At 30.2% G+C, this 20,010-nt stretch overlaps 1 protein-coding gene across 6 annotated transcripts in view; it reads left to right on the top strand.

Moving 5' to 3' along the window:
• Positions 1–18,948, top strand: part of LOC107070354 (furin-like protease 1) — a 239,171-nt gene extending 220,223 nt beyond the window's left edge. For 4 of the 6 annotated variants that reach the window (XM_015328477.2, XM_089170233.1, XM_089170237.1 and 1 more), the window contains 2 exons: positions 2,612–2,896; positions 17,529–18,948. In XM_015328477.2, the coding sequence (XP_015183963.1) occupies positions 2,612–2,896; positions 17,529–17,968 (725 nt within the window). In that variant the 3' untranslated portion in view covers positions 17,969–18,948. Of the gene's footprint in view, positions 1–2,611; positions 2,897–14,387; positions 14,733–15,398; positions 15,537–17,528 lie in introns of those variants that run through there. The other 2 variants (XM_089170235.1, XM_089170236.1) reach the window with 2 other exon arrangements.
• The last annotated feature ends 1,062 nt before the right edge of the window (positions 18,949–20,010 follow it).

Here is a 20,010-nt window from a genome sequence, read left to right as displayed (position 1 = left end):
CAACGAGTAGTAGAAACATACAGAACGAGAAGAAAACTTTAATAAAAGAGAGCGAACAAGTTTGAGAAGGAGTGAGTGAGAGAGAGAGAGAAAGAAAATAAGAAAAAGAAATAAAAAGAAAATGAAAAGAGAGGAGTGGAAAGCAAGCCGTTTCATCGACGATTTGCACGATCCTCGGCACTTCGTAAAACAAACGCTGTTCACCCTCTTCGCTTCTTTCCCTTGTCTTGCTACTCACACCTTTCCCCTCTTCCTGCCCCACTCCAAGTATTTTCCTTTCCTTTGCTAGCTAGTCTAAGAAGTCATCCTGACTGTCGTTACTTTACAACCATCTTACACGACTGTAACAAGCGCGCTTTAATACCGACTTTACTGCCGCCCACGACCGGAACTGTAAACGGAAGTTTACAGTTTCTACTTCTCTATCTCTATCTCTATCACTATCTTTCTCTGTCTCTCTCTCTCTCTCTCTCTCTCTCTCTCTCTCTCTCTCTCTCTCTCTCTCTCGTCCAATAAGAATGGAGAGAAAGCAATCGAGAAGACTACTGATTCTTCTTTTACCCTTACGCTGTTCTTCTATTTTCTTTCTCTTTCTGTTTTTATCCTCGTTCTTTTTTTACAATTAGTTTTGCAAGCAGACTCTCAGCAATGAAAGTATCCTACCGACATCGTTGTCGTCGTTGTCGTCGTTGTCGTCGTCGTCGAGGTTTTACTAATTTCACCCAAGACGACGACATCGACTATGTCATTCCCCATTTCTTTTATATTTTTTTTTCCCCATTCGTGTCATCCTGTCGTGTTGGAAAACTTACGATCTTCTTATATCCACTATAAAAGCATGAAAGTGTACGATATTTTGTAGACACGGTTTATAATCCAACAGAAATTATTCATCAAATTTTAAAATCGTATAAATAAAAGGTAGACGGAAAAGTTCGATTTTCCTTTTTTTACCAAAATTCATTTTAACGCTTTTCTTGGTGGATTTAGGAGAAATATTTTATTTAAATTCTCAATGTCTGGATGATTTTAATTTATCTATCAAATATTATTTTACAATTAATTGTGAACACTTTTATGTATATGCATTTATAATTATTTGACTGTGTTTAATTCGTAAATGACATTTATGTCTTACTTGCATCATAAATCACCTAACATATCCTGAAAATGCTTGTCTTTCTTTCCATTTATACTGCCATTCAAGTATTTTAATTTCAGTCGATTTAAATCCGTTACGCTTTATACCTAAAGTAGATTTAAGCTTATCTTAAATTCACTGAAGAACTTTATGCTTACCAATCGAAGACTTCAGCACGTATGACACAAAATTGCGTTTATGAAGGATACTTAAATATGTGTGTAAATGTAGACACGTTTGTATATATCGTAAAAGCACCTGTAACTAATATAATATAGTAGTTTTCAAACTTTACAAATATTTTACTCTTTTGTCATCTATTATTATTATAATTTTTGTTACGAAAAATATGCATTTTTATTTAGTTTTCAAACTATTGTCATAGAATATATCACGATAATCCACTTTAGTTAACTTTATTGAAAAATGTAATAAGAAAATCTGATACTCTGAATAAACAAATATTCCAACAAATATGATGATAAGGTAATTATGTTAGATATTTTAGCTTGTTTTATGTGCAACGCAATAAAAAGCGTTTATTAATATGAATTTAATTTTTAAACAAAATTCAAATACCATTTGGTACATTTAATTTAAATAACATTTCATATACATATATATGGCTAAACTGTGGAGTATTTTTTTTCTAAGAAGAAATGTTAAAAAAAGCTTTTTATCTTTTTTAAATATCCAATCTTTTCGCTTGCTTAAGCATGCATTATATCGACCATGTAAATTATTTTACAATTTTATCTATAATGTATTTTTGTTTCGAAGTAGTACTTTTTCCGTTTATGCTCATTGCTCGTTGTTTTCTTTTTCTTTTTTTGGAAGATGTCGATAATATTTGATTGTCGATAATTATGGATTCTTATTTACTATAAATTGAGTTAATAAAATTTCTTAATATATTTACTTTGAGAAGAACGAGCAATGAGAGTATTGCAACAGTAGATTGCACACGAAAAGCGATTACGTTGTTTTAATTAAGGCATCAATCTGAACCGATTTACTTTAACACTAGACAGAGTTTCCAATTTATCGATCGAAAACAGGATGCAAATTGAATGAAAATATTTCGAATACGCAAGGTTAAAATCAACGATATTTCCATAGACTCTTGTTTTACATACTATCGATCGTAAAGAAAAAAAATATAGAGAAACGAGTAAAAAGAAGCAACAAAACAAAACGAAACAAAACTACAAAAAAAGAACTAAAAAAACTCCCCCCCCCCAAAACTCGAAATAAAATAAAAACCAAATAGTAGAAGCGTAATCATTGATATCAAATTATTCGTCTGGTGAGATTTAACTATCTAATAAAAAAAGATACCAAAGGAAAAACAAATTAATACTTTAACGATGTTAACCAATAAAAAATACGATCACTCTGTCTCGTGATAAGGTATTATCGAGTTGTATCATCGTTAAACTTTGTACTTATACAATATTACATTGATTATAGATACCCTTGAGGAATGGAAACTGGTGTTTTATGGTACCGAAACATCCTTGGAATCAAATGAAGACTTGGATAAGGACAAACCAAGCTTGACGAACGTTCAACCGGAGGAAATCCAAGGCAATACGGCTACTGATGCAAGGCAAAACGTAGTAGACACAGAAGGTGATCCTTGGACTGGTAGCCAACAAGTAGAACGAGTATCTCATCCTGAGGTTCAAAAACCAACAACAGAAAACCAAACTAACGGATGCACTAATCTCGAAGGAGGAAATGGCAGGTGCCTAGGTGGGTGCCTCATACTACTCCTTCTAGCCTACCTTCTCGTAGAGCCAACCTACGGATTCTCAATCATCGATCGTTCTCCTAAAATCGTGGACTCGAGTATTATTTCTAATTCGAACGTGATAGTTTCTACTATTCTGCTCGACTCCTCGACAACGACGAGAACGACGATTACTACGACGATGACGAATGATAAAAGAGTTGATGATTCGATAGGCGGCTCATCTAACAGTCCTTCGTGTTCATGATGACATTTCCTCCTGGCTTGATTCTATTAAAAAAGAGAAAATAAGTAGTGAACGTGAGTGTGAGAATGAATGACTGAATCTGTTGAAAGAAAGGAAAAAGGAGAGAAATTGGAAAAAAAAACAGAAAAGAAAAAGAAAAGAAAAAAAGGGCCTGAGAAACAAACTCTTTCTCTCTTCTCTTTTCTTTTTTTTGCCCTTTTCCCCGATCCTTTTTTTTACTACTGATGATAACGAAGATACATCGTGAAGATACAAGACATCGAGCTTAAGAATCTTTTAAGGGTTCGTTCATACGATTTCTCGAACGTGTATTATCCGTATGAGTATCCACATACAGTGGACACCAACAACCCCCGCAAACAACCTCGCCTAACTTCTAGACGTATATCGTTTAGGATTAGGATTAGTCAAATTCTATGTCTTCGTCTCTATCATATATATATAATAAAAATAAAATAAATGAAAGAATGAAAAAAGTTAAAATATCGTGGTTAAAATGGTACATATGGTAACTTTGTTGTTGTCTAAAGTGATTGTATTGTAAAGTGAAGTATTATGCGAAGTGATTTTAGCAATTTTTTGTAGAAGGGTTATTATAATGTAATGGGTATTCGCTCTATTAATCGTTTCTTTTGGTCTTATGTTAGTCTCATTTTTTTATCTTGTACCGACATTAAATTAAAATTACTTAACCAGTTAACTGAGTATAACAAGTATACTTGTCATGAAGAAGTGGCAGGATTTTGTGTCATGACTAGTATACTCGTCATGCGTATAAAGTAGTGACCATCGGCTATTTAAATTGTAGTTTTTGTGAAAAACGAAACATATTCTTAAATTTCAAGATGTTTAGAATATTTTTAGGCCAGGCCGGAATAAGATAAAGAAATAAAAAATATAAAAAATTTAAAAAGGACTCATGCATCCCTGCATGTATCGACTGAAACAGCGTATTAGTTCGCATAAAAAATTTGCTTATATCTCTCAATCCAGGAATTTTGATGGTCTTACTAAAATTCATAGATATCAATAAACATTAGTGTAGGTATTGGATGGTAGAACCTTTTATAAGCCGTTATATTCGGAAATAGATAAATTTATTAAGTTCATAAAAACACATTAAAAAATATTGCATCAAAAAAAAAGATTTATTTTATAAAATTATCAATTTTATTGCTAATATTTCTTTATTTATGTAACATATATTTTATATATATAAACGAAAAACGCAAAAATAATACATATAAAGTAAAAAATTTAAATTCTGAGTTTGTTGAATTTGTATTAATACGGATTATAATACTGTAAGGTCAAAAATATAGGGTACCATTCAAAAAAATTAAGGAAGCCTTAAAAAACATTTTTAAAAAATTTGTTTAAACTTTTTTTTATTGCAATGTATAGTCAATCAAAAACAGATAAGCTTTTGTTTAAAGTTTATTTTTGTAAGGTTATCGCAAATACTTGAAAAGTCATAAAAAGAGTTGCATAGGACACCCCAGCGACACTTACTTTGTACTTGACGAATATACTCGTGATTGGTCGATTTGTGTAATGGACAGCGGTGCGCATTTTCAAAACGGAACGCCACAGTTAACTGGTTAATAATATTTGTTTCGAAAATTTACGTTCGATCTAAAGTTATTCTTATTTAGATTTTATACATGTTTAATCTTTAATAACTCCAAATATATATTTATATTTAGAGATATTCGCGATTTTATTAAGGCAAAATATATATATATATATATAGATATATATATATATAGATTTTAATTATATATTTGTCATAAACGAAGTAATACCATTAAATCTAAAAGATTAAAAAGATTTTCTATATATTTTTTTTGTTTTTATATTCTAAACGAACAAAAAATATTTCTGACCTAAAAAAAGGGAAAAAATATAAGTTTAAACGTTTTACGTTCGATTCGACGGAACAGAAAAATAAAATAAAATCAAGAAAAATGGAAAAAAAGAAATAACAAGCTAAACGACTCGATTTTGGAGTGAATGCATCTCCAACAAAAGTTTTGTTCGATATGCCATATATGTGTAAGACACAAATGATAAGAGCATCAGTTCAAAGATACATTATTATAATCTGCTATGACGTTTTCTTCTTTCGCACAATTAAATAAAAAAGAAAAGGGGGAAAAATGAAAAATGGAAAAAATAACGAGGTACCGCAAGTAAAGCTGCCATTTACGAGATCGCGATCGAACGTTTTTTCACTTATGGTCAATACACGATCGATCATTGATCTATTTCCTACGTAATTCTTACTAATGTAATCTCGCGTGACTACGTAAGATCCTAATTGAACGTTGCCTCGCGTATGTTCTGATACATAAATACATACATACATACATACATACATACATACATACATACATACATACATACATACATACATACATACATACGTGCATACGTAAAAAAAACATTACTGGATTTGTAATCCACTTGAAATCATTCAAAGTACATTGTCATTTTGGATATTTACTGTTGTTAAATGTGTTTTGTGAAAAAAAAAAAACAGAGACAGAGATAAAAAAGAAAAAGACATTTCTATCTCTTTTCTTTCTTTTCTTATGTCTCCCTTAATTTCATTCTACTTTCTTCCTTATTTTCTCGTTTTCTTTTTTTCTCTCTCTCTCTTTCTCTCTCTTTTTCTTTCTCACTTTCTCCGCTTTATTTTACGTTTTTCACTTCGTGTATATTCCATCTTGGATCTTATATTTTCTCGTTTTCTCGTTTTCTTGTTTCCCTGCTTCTATGTCCACATTTCTTTCCTTTTTTTTTATCTTAACCCTCCCTAGGGAAATATCCGCAGAGCAATCAGCACTGCCGAAACAATGAGCTATCCTATCCTATACATCCTCTTTTTGTCTATCTCTTTCTTTGCTAACTTCCAAATATTTCTTGGATAAAGATATTTGCACGATTGAACCTTCCACGAACGTCGCGACGATTGAACCGCACATTTTTTTTAATAACTTTTCTTTTTCTTTTTTTTTTGCACGAAACATGACTGTGCCTTTTTCTGATAACTCCGAAATGGAAGCTCGTAGGTACATAACGTATCTGCTACGTACAGAAGTTAAACGCATTTTGGTTGAAAAATTAGAGTTCGTTTGAGAGACAGTTTACGAAAAAGCTCGTTAATTTTCGCTTCCAAACTAAACGACTGTGAATGCTAGATTTCGTTAAAATCTGGAAAGTAAATGAACAAAGAAAAATAGGAGGGAAAAAGATTTATACATATATATAAATATGCGCAGATCAGATTCAAAAAAGGACGAATTATTTTGTTTAAAGAGAGACCAAAATTTGATCGTTCGCTCGACGTAAAACTCAACTTCATCGATATCGCGTAAAAATTTTGCTTCACTATTTAAACTCGCGTATACGTTAATGTGTACGTACGTATACATATGATCCTATTTTTTACGAATATTCCTCTGTGTGTGTGTGTGTATGTGTTTTTCCTGTTAGATCAAAGGATCAAAAGAACTCTGGAAAATCGTTGCCGAAGTATCCGTAGAAAAAGGAAAACTATGAATGTCCGCGTTAGTATTGACTAAAAAGTTAGTACTTCCGATCTAAAATAGAAGTATAAAAAAAAACGAGTTCATCCAGCTACGAACATTTTCCTCTTATTTATTTCTTTTTTTTTTTCATTTTTTTCTTTCTCATATTTCAATTAAATCGATTGAATAACCATGAATTTCGATGAAACAATAAAGATAATATTTATTAGTATTTAATTCATTCATTCATTCATCAACCTAAATGTATTCGTTTTATTGATTTTACATAGAAATTTCGATAAGGAAAATTTAATTAAACACCATTTATAATTAATTCATTTAAATTGTTCATCTTTCGATATCGCAAGGTATTCCTTGAAAGTTGATAAAAGTACAGTATTGGGTATTCAATTGTTACAAACATGTACGTACTGTAAGAAAGATCGAATGAATGTTAAAACACATTCAGTTCAGGTAATACGTTTTTTCATCCTTTCGTGTCCACTAGAAACGGTGTAGTAAACAGAAGCAGCAGTAGTAACAGCAGTAGTAGATGTAACAGTGGCAGTAGCAGTAGCAGTAGCAGTTACAACAGCAACCATGCTACCGATTTCCTTTTTATTTTGTTGTGTACTGTTTTACTCGGCTGGTGCTGGTGGTGCCAGCAGCACCATGCTTGACTCACACTACTGTAGAACATCCAGGGTGCATGAAACGAATAATTCTTTCGGTTGGCGTTCGAGCGAACGAAACGAAACGGAAAATCGAGAGAAAAGAGCCGCGTTGTGACCCACTTTTCGATTTGTCGTTAACCGGCATGCTTACTCGTTCTGGCCTTCATGCTAGGCCAAATTAAACCTTCCTAATATGTCTCTCTCTCTCTCTTTCTATTTCTTTCTTTTTTTCTTTCTTTATGCATATATATATTTTCCAAGAGCAAGCTCACTGATATCTCTGTTTAACACGGAAAGTTGAACATTTCTCTTTAACGTTTGCCTTGAATATTCTTTTTTACTTTCTTTTTTTTCTTATCACTTTTCTCCTCGAGTTTAACCGAAACACTCTTCTCCACTTTTCTTTGCTACTCTTTACCCATTATTGCTATCTCATGGATGAAATTTTTGGAGAAACAATTTAAAAAAAGAAAAACATACCGTCAATTTCATGTAAAATAAATCAAGCGTTCTTGAATTTTGAGATTGACGTGAAAACAAATAAGATAACTATGAAAAAGTTCTTTTCAATGCTAATCATGTCTTTTTGAATAATTAGCCAATTTGAAGTTCTAATAGAAAACAACATACCAACATAGTTATTCGATATCACGAATGGTTTTATTTATTAAAAAAAAAAAAAAAGAAAAAGGAAAAAGTACCCAATTTAATTTTTCAGTTAAACGAGTTATCTAAACAACCTCGAGGTTTTTTCGAAAAGTTATTTGCAAAACGTTATTAATTGTTTTACTATTACACAATCGGTAAATTGTCGAAATAGAATTTTTTTATCATATTGAAATATTGACAAAAATATCTATTATTACTGCACAATTTTTAATTAATAATATTATTCGCCAGTGCAACGGCTTAGAATACAATTCATTTACTTTTTAAAACTCTTTAAATTCGTAAAAAACTAACGTAGTTCGTTTCGATCGTAAGTAAGTAAATTTTTATTAAAGGGAACAAAAAGAAGAAAAAGAAAACAAAAAATAAAATAACATTTATCGTTCTTTTTGTTATATTATATTTCATATCATAATCATAATCGAATGCTGTGCAAGAATGGCAATGTGACGTGCGATAACGGCAACCGATGGTCATTTGGGATTGAATAATTTATCGTCGTTATCGATTAATCGTAGAGGTAATTTATCGCATATCATTTTAATTTTTAAGGGTACTATATCGCCGTAGGTTTAAGGTTCTCAGATGATTTTTATTCTCCTCTCCCTTTTATCTGTCTTTCTTCCCTAGCAAAATGACACCCTATATTATTTCCTTTTCTATTTAATGATGAATTGTTTAATTTATATTCAAATTTAATATTAACTTGATTACTGTGTTACAAATTAAATTCGTAAATTTTATCGATTGTTTTAACGACCATTTAGAAATCTAGCATAAATTATTTTTATTTGTTTCAATTTGAAAATGAGAGAGATAAAAAATGAAAAAAATTATAATATTCTTGTAAAAAAAGCGACGCTAAAGTATCGTACGAAACGATGTTCCTAAAAAAAATTATCATACTAATTTTTCAATTCGATAAAGGTTGGAAAAAAGGAAAGTAGAAAAGGAAAAGGAAAATACGAAAAAAAATAGGAAAAAGGAAAATACGTACTCGTAGAGATTTTTAAATACGCGTCCTTTCGAAATGTAGCGCATTTAGTGCCCTTACATATCGTACAGGAATCGAATTATATGTTTCTCTATTTTCCACGTTGTTTTTTTATCCAATGGAAAAAGAAATAAGAAATTTAAGAAAGGAAAAAAAAATAATAATAACGAAGAACCATCCCTCTTGATTAGATCGACGAATATTTATTAGTTTTTCTCTTTTTTCCTTTTAAATCAAATTTAAATTAGAAAGACTACATAACAACGGACCTATATATATGTGGTTATCATTAAATCATATGTTAATTAGTGTGCCAAAATTACAACTACTATCAAATAATCACGCATTTTCTTAATTATCCATTGAACGAAAGATTGAATATGAACATCGTATTATATAACTCGATATTTAGATCTAAATAGTGTGTGAGTTCGATATAAATAAAAGAATAATCAATGTTCGATTAAACGACGAGGATGGAGATAACATATGATTTTATCATCTCGTAATTTAATTTTTAAATATGCTTTCTCGTATGTCTGCAGGTAGACAAATTTTGCGGTTAAGTAATTAATTGTGAATTACAAAATGCGTAAGTTATATAAGCTTAACATTTAAATAGGTATTGTGATGATTGATTGACGTACTTATGAACTTCGACTATGTATTTCTTTGCTATTTTTATTTTTTTTATTTTTTTTTATTTTGTCGTGATCGTACTTATCGCATCTATCTAGTGGTGAATCTTCTTTCCAGTGATAACAAAAAATAATTAAGTTTGTATAGCACGATCGCGATTATCGTTAATTTTCTTCGGAATGTTAATAGGTCTCTCGAGTAGAATACAACCAAAGGAATAAAACGTACGGTCCATTTTAATGTATAGTATACATAGAACATTTGTTTATATCTAAACATTAGGTAGTCTCCGTTTAAAACGAATTCAGTTCCACCACGGGTTATTCGCATTACCGTGAAGCGTTGGATAAAAAAAAAAAAAGAGTTCAGAATTAACGGCTTAGAACTGTTCCCCATTATTTTTTCCTCGTTAATCTCACGATTGGACGATAATATGATAAAATAAAAGTTTGTTCATGAAGAAAAACATAGTCAAATAATACTCAAATTTTTACATTCGATCATTATCGTCAATACTTTTCTAGTTCCTAAGAAACAAGGTGAACGCAATTAAAAACGATTGTTAGGAGAAAAGACAAAAAAAATAGAGAGAAGAAAAAAAAACGAAAAATTGATTCGTTTTAAAATAACGAAATTTTCTAACAGCCCGTTTTAAATTTCTCTCGCATACTACTCGACACATTTTCTGACACAATTTCGTAGTTTGGTATAAACTATTCTCCAACTTGCTCTTCGAAACGTTGTATAATTAAAATACATACACGGAATCGGTAAAATCTCTATTCACTTTGTTCTCACACGATTTACGATATCCATTGACTTTTTTTTATTAAACGGAGGCTACCATAAAATACATGGGATCGCTATTTCGTTAACTTTTACCTCCCCTCCCTACCAACCAACCAACCTACTTTGCCATACATACTCGACTTGAAACTTCTTTCCTTTTATCACGTGTGTTCTTCCTATGTCCTTCAAAAGAAGTACGCGAAAACCTATAGCGAGCATTAATTAAAAGAGTACGCTTCCGTATTTAATAGATAATTTTTTACGTGTAACTGTCATGTTTGTTGAATATTATGTGATATGTATTTATATATAAATATATACATATAGATATGCCTATAATAATATAATATCATAGTTTTTAAAAACGATTGAATATATCGGTGTAACAAAAGTACCGACTCAGCCATCGTCGACGATAATAATAATAATAATAATAATAATAATAATAATAATAATAATAATAATAATAATAATAATAATAATAATAATAATAACAATAATAATAATAATAATAATTAAATTAATAATTATATTAATAATATTAATAATAACAATAATAATAATATTAATAATAACAATAATAGTAATAATAATAGTAATAATAATAATAATAATAAAAAAATAATAATAATAATAATAATAATAATAATAATACTAACTTAAAGCTAGCCAACAAGCTACGTCTGATTATGCAACAACAACGCAATCAAATGTTTAGCTTTTAAACTTCCTTAAAAATAACACAAGTTATGCATTGCGAAATGCTCTATCCAACAGATGACACTAGGCAATTAAAAATGCGTATATGTGTATAATGCGTGATACAAACTCGGATATGTATGAAAATTTCATTTTTACTTTCAAGATATTAATTTAAACAAAATTACGTTTCTTCGATGTGTAAAATCGCGTAAAAATAACTGTAACAATATGATGATAATTATTTCTTCGATTTTATTTTGATTTCCATTTTTATTTCGTTTCGAATAAAGCATTCACAATTTTTTTTTTACGTACGCGTTCTATATATATATCAGACACACATGCATATAATGTATTATAAATGTACATAAGAAAATACCATAGACGAATTTATCGGAACGATTCGTGTATCACAAACGGGGAAAAGGAAAAGAAAAAAAAAAGAAAAGAAAATTTCATACGACGGTGAAACGAATTGATGGTTAGCTACGCTCCCTTAGAGATAATCAAAGGGTTTTTCGTTGAAAATATAACTTCGATGACCCTATGGCTGCACGTTTGTACCGATTTTGTGTCTTTGATCGAAAAAACAATAAAGTGTGGTATTTTATTCGGAAAAATGTTTTTTTTTTTTTTTTGTAAAACGGCGTATCAATGTTTAGAGAAAAAAACTCGACGGATAGAAAGAAAAAGAAAACAAATATGATGGAAACGTCGAATTGACGATAGTTTAAAATTACATTTCGTACAATATTTAAGCATAAGCCAAACATTTTCTAAAAATACCTCATTACCTTTTTTCACAATGAGAGAAACGCGACTTGTTCTATGAAGGTATATAGTGAAAAAAAAAGAAAAGACAAAAGAAAAAGAAACGATTAACCGAGATTAACGGCTAAAACGTTTCTTCATTATTATACTTCTGCTGATTTGACAATGCGAAGATCGACTGTTTCAATGTTTCTTTTCTTTTGTTTTTTTTTTCTTGTAAAAACGTAAGTTAATTAGTAATCATGAAGAGATATAGATAGGGCAAAGGATTGATCAAACTATAATAATTTCAATGATTTCAGATGTCAGTCAATTATAGAGAAAAAAAATAAAATCAGCGTGAAAGCGTGCTAGCTTTTGAATAAAAAAAAACTTAGACAAAAAAAATGAAAAAAAAATGGAAAAAAAGTTATAATGGCACGGGCATGGCTGTTAAGTGGTACAATGGACGTTGAATGTGTTTTAATTCGTTCAGGTGTGACGTATCTTCCAAAATGTACAATATTTGTGACGTCACGGTGGGACAAGCGGATCACCGGAATTATTCGTTAAAATTTACAATTTTATACATAAGGAGACAAAATCATACATTCAAATTAACAAAAACTTTGCTATCAAATTTTTTGTTGGATTTAATTGTTAATATTTATATAACAGTCAAACCAAGTAATCTCATTTATTCTATTCCTTTTTTTCTCTCTTCAAATATAACAAATGATATTTTTGAATATCGTTTTATATCAATCGATATTACGTTCAAATCATTGATTGCAAATATGATCCAAATAAGACATTCAATATCGGGTATGATATTCCGACTTTGTTTCTCCGTGTACGGTCCGCCATATTGTTAATGTATCTATTGTAAATCTTTGTATGTACTGTAAAATGTATCTTTGCTTGGAGAGGCGACATATCTTAAGTTAATAGTGTTCTTAAATACATGAAAAAAAAAAAAAGAAAAAAAAACAAGAAAGAAGAACGTGCGATCTGTTCCTCGCGACAAACTTGCGTTAAATGTCCTTAAAACAATTTCGAAAAAAAAAATTCAAATTTGAATGGTATTTCTTTTTTCTGTTTTTTTTTTATTTGATTTTGGAAACTATAAAATAATGATTAGGGGTAGATTTGTAGAGAAAATATAAAAGATAAAGGATCGGGCGCGAGCAGGTCGCGAGGATTGGCCACATACATTTATGTACACATATACATAATAATATATTGTATAAGTAATTGCAATTATTATGGAATCATTATATGCGATATTGAAATTTGTATATCATGAAGGAATTAAAAATGGGAAAATATCCTGAATACGAAAGTAAATGGAAATTTTGTTGATTCTAATTAGAAATTAAAAGAAGTAAAATAAGAAAAAGAAAAAGAAGAAGAAGCAAAATAAAAAAAAACAACTAAAAAAGAAGAGAACAAGGGATAAATGAACAATCGAAGTGTTCTCTTCGATATTTGTCAAACGATTCCCTCGTGAACAACACATGTTGTCTGTCGGTACGCGTCCTTTCCCCTCGGTGTATTTTCAGTAGAAACAAAGTTTTTATCATTTTTCTGATCCCTTTTTTTCATTCTCCCAACAGTTTTTAAACTTACAATAAGACAAATATTTAACCGCGGTAAATGTGAAGAGAGAATTAACTATCTACGAACGTGAGATCAACTAACCGCACATTTTCAAATCATGTAAAACATCAATTTCATTCTTTTTTAATTTTTTTTTTTAATTATTTCTAGTCGTTAACTCTAATGTATATACATATATTGAAAAAGTATTTTCATTATTATGATACAACATTTTTGTAGAATTCCTGAACGAACGTAAACTTTGAAGATGGAATTAATATTATAAATGGTAAAAAGGATGGTAGTGTGTGTAGTGTAGATAGTATACAAAAATCAATAAAAATAATCGCTATAGAGAGAAAACGGTAAAAAAAATATACAAAATCAACTTTTATTCGTTCTCCACGCAGCGGGAAATAATTCAACGAATTTTAATACAAACTCTACGAACCTGTATTTCGCGGAACGACCGAGCTCGGATTAACGTGGAATTTTTTAATTTACATCCCCTACATACATTTTTTTATCATCGTTCGTTATATACATTTCAATCGACTTATTTCTTGTTTTCCCAAATTTATTTTTTATTTTCTTCTTATTTTTTTTTTAACTTTTCATCTAAATTCATAAATTAATAAAAATTTTATTAACCATTTTATTTGTACAAAATGAAAACAAACTGTGTGAAATCTCTCCTTTTTTTTTTTTTGGTTTCTTTCCATGCATTTACCTTTTACGATTGCTTAGCAAAATAATTGCTTGAGAACAACCGCATTTTTATTTCAAAATAGCATAAATTCGTGCATCGATATTTTACTTTTAATACGCACTTTTGTGAATTGCACGAGCTCTATATTCTAACTATTCTAACTATAATCAATTTTGATACCTTTTCAGCACCCTTCTATCGCAAGAACCGAACTTACTACAAGATTTTCCAATACCAAAGAACGAAAAAGAATTGTTTAACGTGCAATCCAAGGTTATTCTTATAGGTTAGTAGTTAAATTTGTAAAAAAACACACGCGTATTACGTTAAATGTATTACGTTAAAAATATTTTTCACGTCGCGCAACTTCGGAATGAGATTGTAATAATAATTTTTATATTTTTCATACATGACCTTTTAACTCAAGGCACAGCAAGAAACATCTTAATATATATAAATTACGTGTCACGTTGTTTGTCCGCAATGAACTCCTAAACTACTGAATCGATTTTAATAAAATTTTGTACACTGTATGCAGTTTCATCCAACTTGAAAGATAGGATAGTTTATATCTCAATTTATAATCGCAATATTATTTTATTGCGAATTATTTGTTTATTAACAAAGAGTCATGATTATCTCTGTTAGTTCGATAAGATTCTAACAGATGGCGGTATAAGGTAATTCGTTGACTTAAAGGCGTGTGTATCGGACTGATTGTGAGCCACAGCAACGCGTGGCGGAGCACCCCTAGTACTTTATACGTTCCAACATACTTTAATTTTAATCAACATACGTTTACATTCTAAAAAAGTACTTCTCAAAAGAAAACAAAAGAAAACACTTGCACGACAATGAGTGAGGCATTTTTATACCACAAACCAACAACACAACGTTCTGAGTAATTTGCAACAAGAAAAACAAAATTAAACTGATGAAGTCTTTTTTTAAAGCTAGTCGTTAGACAGAAATGAATAAAAAAATCCCGTTGTCGTCCAGTGTGAAGAAAATTCGTGTGTCGTCATTCTTCTCCAAGATGGAAGAAAAAAAGAGTATCGTGTAATCCAGAAAAGGAAGGAAGTAGGTAGATTATATTTTGTCGACGTGACAACCATAGCTTTTATCCACCCTCATCTCTCCTATTCCCTCCCTTCCTTTCCTCCTCCAAACTTCATAGCAGGTTCATGAAACGTATTTAGGTACTCGTTGGGCTCTTCCTGGGCGGAAATTGCGGTGCGGATTTTGTCAGCTCAGCCACCACCACCACCACCAATACCAATCACATCCACACCCAGTACCAAAAAAAGACCTATCCTTCTGATAGCTTCACCAGCACGGTGAGTCTTATTTCTCTACTGTATATGATTCCTGTATTAAATCCTGTAACCGTATACACAGAGTCGGATTAAGGATCATAACTTCGAGTTCCAAACTATCCTCTCGTTATTTTTAAGAGCCCTCGATTAAAGTCTTAAAAAGTTGGTACGTTTTAATACAAGTTTCTCTAGATAAATTGAACAACGAAAAACATTTTCCTGTGTACCCAAAATACATACATTTATGCACGATTTATAATACGTATGTTAGTTCTCTAACCGAAGTTATAAATATTCAAATATCATTGTTTCTAGCTTTACCCTTAATTCGACTCTGATCGCTTTCTTCTAATATTACTATTATAATTATCATTATACTAAATGCTTGCTCGTATTTGTCTTCTGTATTGCATATATCGCCTGCTTTGTCTGATCTATATTTTTATTATTTATAAATTTATTTGCCTTGATAAGAATACTTTTAAAATACTAAGAAATTCGTTTTTTAGTATTTTTCGTATTTAATCTAATTTCTATGCTTGTCTATGAAATTTGGGTGGGAAATGTGTAAGTATTAAAACGTATGTACGATTAACGATCAACGAGCTCAAAATTTCTATTCTAATAAAGAATTTGTGTTTTCCTTTTTTAATTTACATTCCAAGTGTTTAAAAAGAATCGAATAAAAAGAATAGAAAATAGACCTCTATTTAAATCGACTAAGTTCCGAGCATCTCTTCTAACGCGTTCGACAAAAGTCCAAAATGTTACCTATTATAAGTCAAGTTTTTATTAGTAAACTTACAATTTTATCCTTGCAAATTTAGGATAACTATCATCGTTTAAAATTCTTGAAGTAAAGTTGTTAGTAAAGATTTTCTCTCAAATGATGATAGGCTTCTTGAATTTGCAGGAATGAAAATTGTAAATGTATACTAAAAAGAAAAAGAAGAAAAAAATATATATATTTTATATTATAGAAAACATTGAAGTTATTTAACACGTACACACTTTTTACACGATCCACAAATAACAATTTTCATTCAGGTAAATCTTGTAAAAAGTGATATTTAGTAACAATTGGTACGATATTGTAATAAATATTTTTGTCTATAAATTTATATTAATACAAGATTGGATAATAGATATTATAATATAATAAATCGAAGAACGTTCATTATGGTCGATCTCGACTTTATATGCTCGACGTGTATGTTCGATTTAATTAAGCGAGCTATAATTAGATTCTAAACAATGTGTACATAGTATATGTATGTATGTATGCGTATATTATTGTTCGAATGCAAACAGAATTATCGAGATATTATGTGCTTGTGTATCATATTTATGTATTCTATGTAGAAGCATTTTCAACCGCTAGAAATTGTACTTCGGTGTTTCAAACATGCCAAAATGTAAATTGCAGCGAAAGTAAAGTTTACTGATTTTTTCGATGATAGGTATACTTTCCTTATTGGTATATAATCGGTCACGAAAAGCAAGAAATTACTTATCGAGTTACAAAATAACTGTCTACCGTAATGATGAAACAGAGATAATGGAGATTAACGAGATAGAAACCTACTTTCCTTTCGCTATTTTACGTAGATATAACTAAAACAAAACAAAAACAAAAAAAGGCACACAAAAAGTGTAAGTCTGTGTTTTGTATAGAGGATGCCTGCAAATGCTTTGACGTATTTATACTTATCATGGATAATTTATGCATGTTTTTATTACAATTTATTTGTGAAAAGCCTTGCTTAGAGGATCTAGGATCTCTCATATGTAGTGTTGAAGGTGTATTGACCAATATCCTACGAATTACTTGGTGATAATCTCTTTCTCCCTCCCCCTCTCTGTTGTTTTTTCTTTCTTTTTCTTTTTTTTTATTCTTTTTCTTACAAAATTAGTATGCATCAGTATTCAAAAGAAAAATGTAGTCCTTTTAGTATTTGTATAAAATAGTAGTAATAGAGCAGCATGGAAAACGAAAGTTGTATCATTTTTCAGAATGTAAACCCAACTGGTACCAATATGAAGATGAATGCTGGGAAAAATGTCCGATAGGAAGTTACGCCATCATAGAGGAATCCAGTGGCAGAAAGGTATGCGGGAGCTGTCACTATTCCTGTCTGACTTGTTCTGGAGCTACCGATGGTGAATGCACGACCTGTCACTCCGATTCCAAACTATTGACAAATTTCGGGGAGTCCCAGTGCGTTCTTCAGAATTTGGCCTGGCGATTCGAATCAACAATGTGGTTTTATTGGTTAACCATTTTCTTCTCGATCAATTTGATGATAGTTGTCATCGCGACGATTTACGTAGCAGTCAAATGGTGCATCAAGAAGCGTCATTCTTCGACGTACGATTACAGTAAGGTCGCTTATTCTAGCAATGGCGACGCCCGTAAGGTACGACTGAACGACTGCATTTCTGATAGCGAGTAAAACGCAACCGCGTAAGATGCAAATTTCATTATCCCTGGAACCCCATGGAAGTCTGTCTGTTTTCCAACAAGGACACACGACCGACCGTTTTAATGGAAATGAAGTGAATGAGACGGACGTGGAATTAGAGAATATCTATTAGATCGTATTTCAAGAGAACTAATGTTGAATGTTCGTTATAACAGGATAAGAACAGCGAGAATAACATTAGATGTATTTATTTTCTGACCGACGTGATCGTAAAACATTCCAATTTGTCTAATTACGTCGATAGTCCTTACTATAATAATTGATCTTTGATAAAAGATTTTTTTTATAGTCTAATGATCGTTTTATTACGATTATGTAACGTATATGCATATTATAAGTGTGATACAACAAAAAGGAATACAGAAATTTGTCTTTTTTTTTGTATCCTTTTATAATCAACAAATACTTGACGTCGTTAGTATTTTATTTGTTTATTTATAATGATAAATTACTACTAGCGTATTCAAAAAAATGTTTAAAGATACTTCTTTAATCGATTGTATTACTATTAGAACGGTCAAGTGAACCATTTGTTCAATATTGTGATCAATTATTACAAGTTCGATTTATATTACATAATTGTTAAGTAAGATTTCGACTGCACAAAAATAAAACTAACGAAATTTAATATATTAGCGTTGCTCTATGAACATTTATATATAAATATATACGTATAGATTTAATAATAATGTACGAAATACTGTAAATATATTGCTAAGAAAAACTAAGTTTTTCTAGTGGTTTACAGCCAAGTAATGTGATATATCATGTTACTGTTAAATAATTGCACACTATTATTATACACTTGTAATAATATACATATATTATTATTCTTTGTTACCACAAATGTACATGTTCCATGCAATAAGAACTTTGCGGTTTTGATTGTTTTCTGTTATATGTGATAAAAGATAAAATACAAGTGAAAACAAATATTTCGATTACGGTAACATTGTCATATTTTATTATCTTCCAATCAGTCTCCTAATCCTTTTTCATAATTAAATTCGGTATTTCGACGAGAATGTTATTATCAAGTTTAATTAAATCAAATGTATTAAATTCCTGTTTTTTATTTTTATATGAAAATTAATTTTTTTTTACAGTTTGACACGTATCATTGTAGGCTATTTTGAGTTCGATTCTACAGAAACTATCGTTATATATTATAGCAATATAAAATTAGATTATAAGTATAATATTTTCTATATAATTTTACAGATCACGAATTTTTAACAAAAGTAATGACGTATTCTTTTCTCAAACGTTCAAATTATTTAGAATATTTTTTTTGTTCGTAATAAGAACTTGATCCAATATATCCAATATTACCTTTGATTTCAATAGTCTATAAATAATCGGCCAATTCATCGGAAGAAATCGTTTAGTAAAACGTAAATCTGTCAAAGTCAGAGGATGGCCTACTTCGGTGTTCAAATAATTGATTCTACCATCCAGAAGAAACGTGCTAATTGTGTAATCAAGCATCTTCGTAACAATCTCACACTTGTAACATGACGCCCTTGAGGTTCAATAATTAACAAACCAGTCCTGCATGATATCGCAATACGAATGACAATAGTCGAATTAATTGTCAGAGAGAAATGTAGTACTTAATCAATGAACTATATATATTCTTTATATACGATAATAATAAATATCCTTTATGTATTTTTTTTCTATTTGTTTATATAAACTACTAGCTTATAGAGCAAATAACAAATATATTACATTTCTACGATAGAAATATTACAAATAAATATCAGTAGAATTAAAACACAAGTTTCTAATTGAAATAATTAATAGAATATTGATATCCTAAAAAATGCTAAAAATTCTGTTCGAATTAAATAGTTTAGCAAATGGACGTTTTTAAATCATTTACACGAACATTAAATGATGATAAAGACGATCCTCTCTTTTTGATTCTTTTTGTGGAAATAGGAATAAGAATTCTACTAGCAACGAAAGGTATTTCGAATTCATTAAAAATCTAGTAAGAAAGAACGAAG

Source organism: Polistes dominula, unplaced genomic scaffold, assembly GCF_049000335.1.
Source record: "Polistes dominula isolate Pdom_NZ unplaced genomic scaffold, Pdom_raw_medaka contig_15, whole genome shotgun sequence".
Lineage (NCBI taxonomy): Eukaryota > Metazoa > Arthropoda > Insecta > Hymenoptera > Vespidae > Polistes > Polistes dominula.
This window is presented reverse-complemented; position numbering and strand designations above follow the sequence as displayed.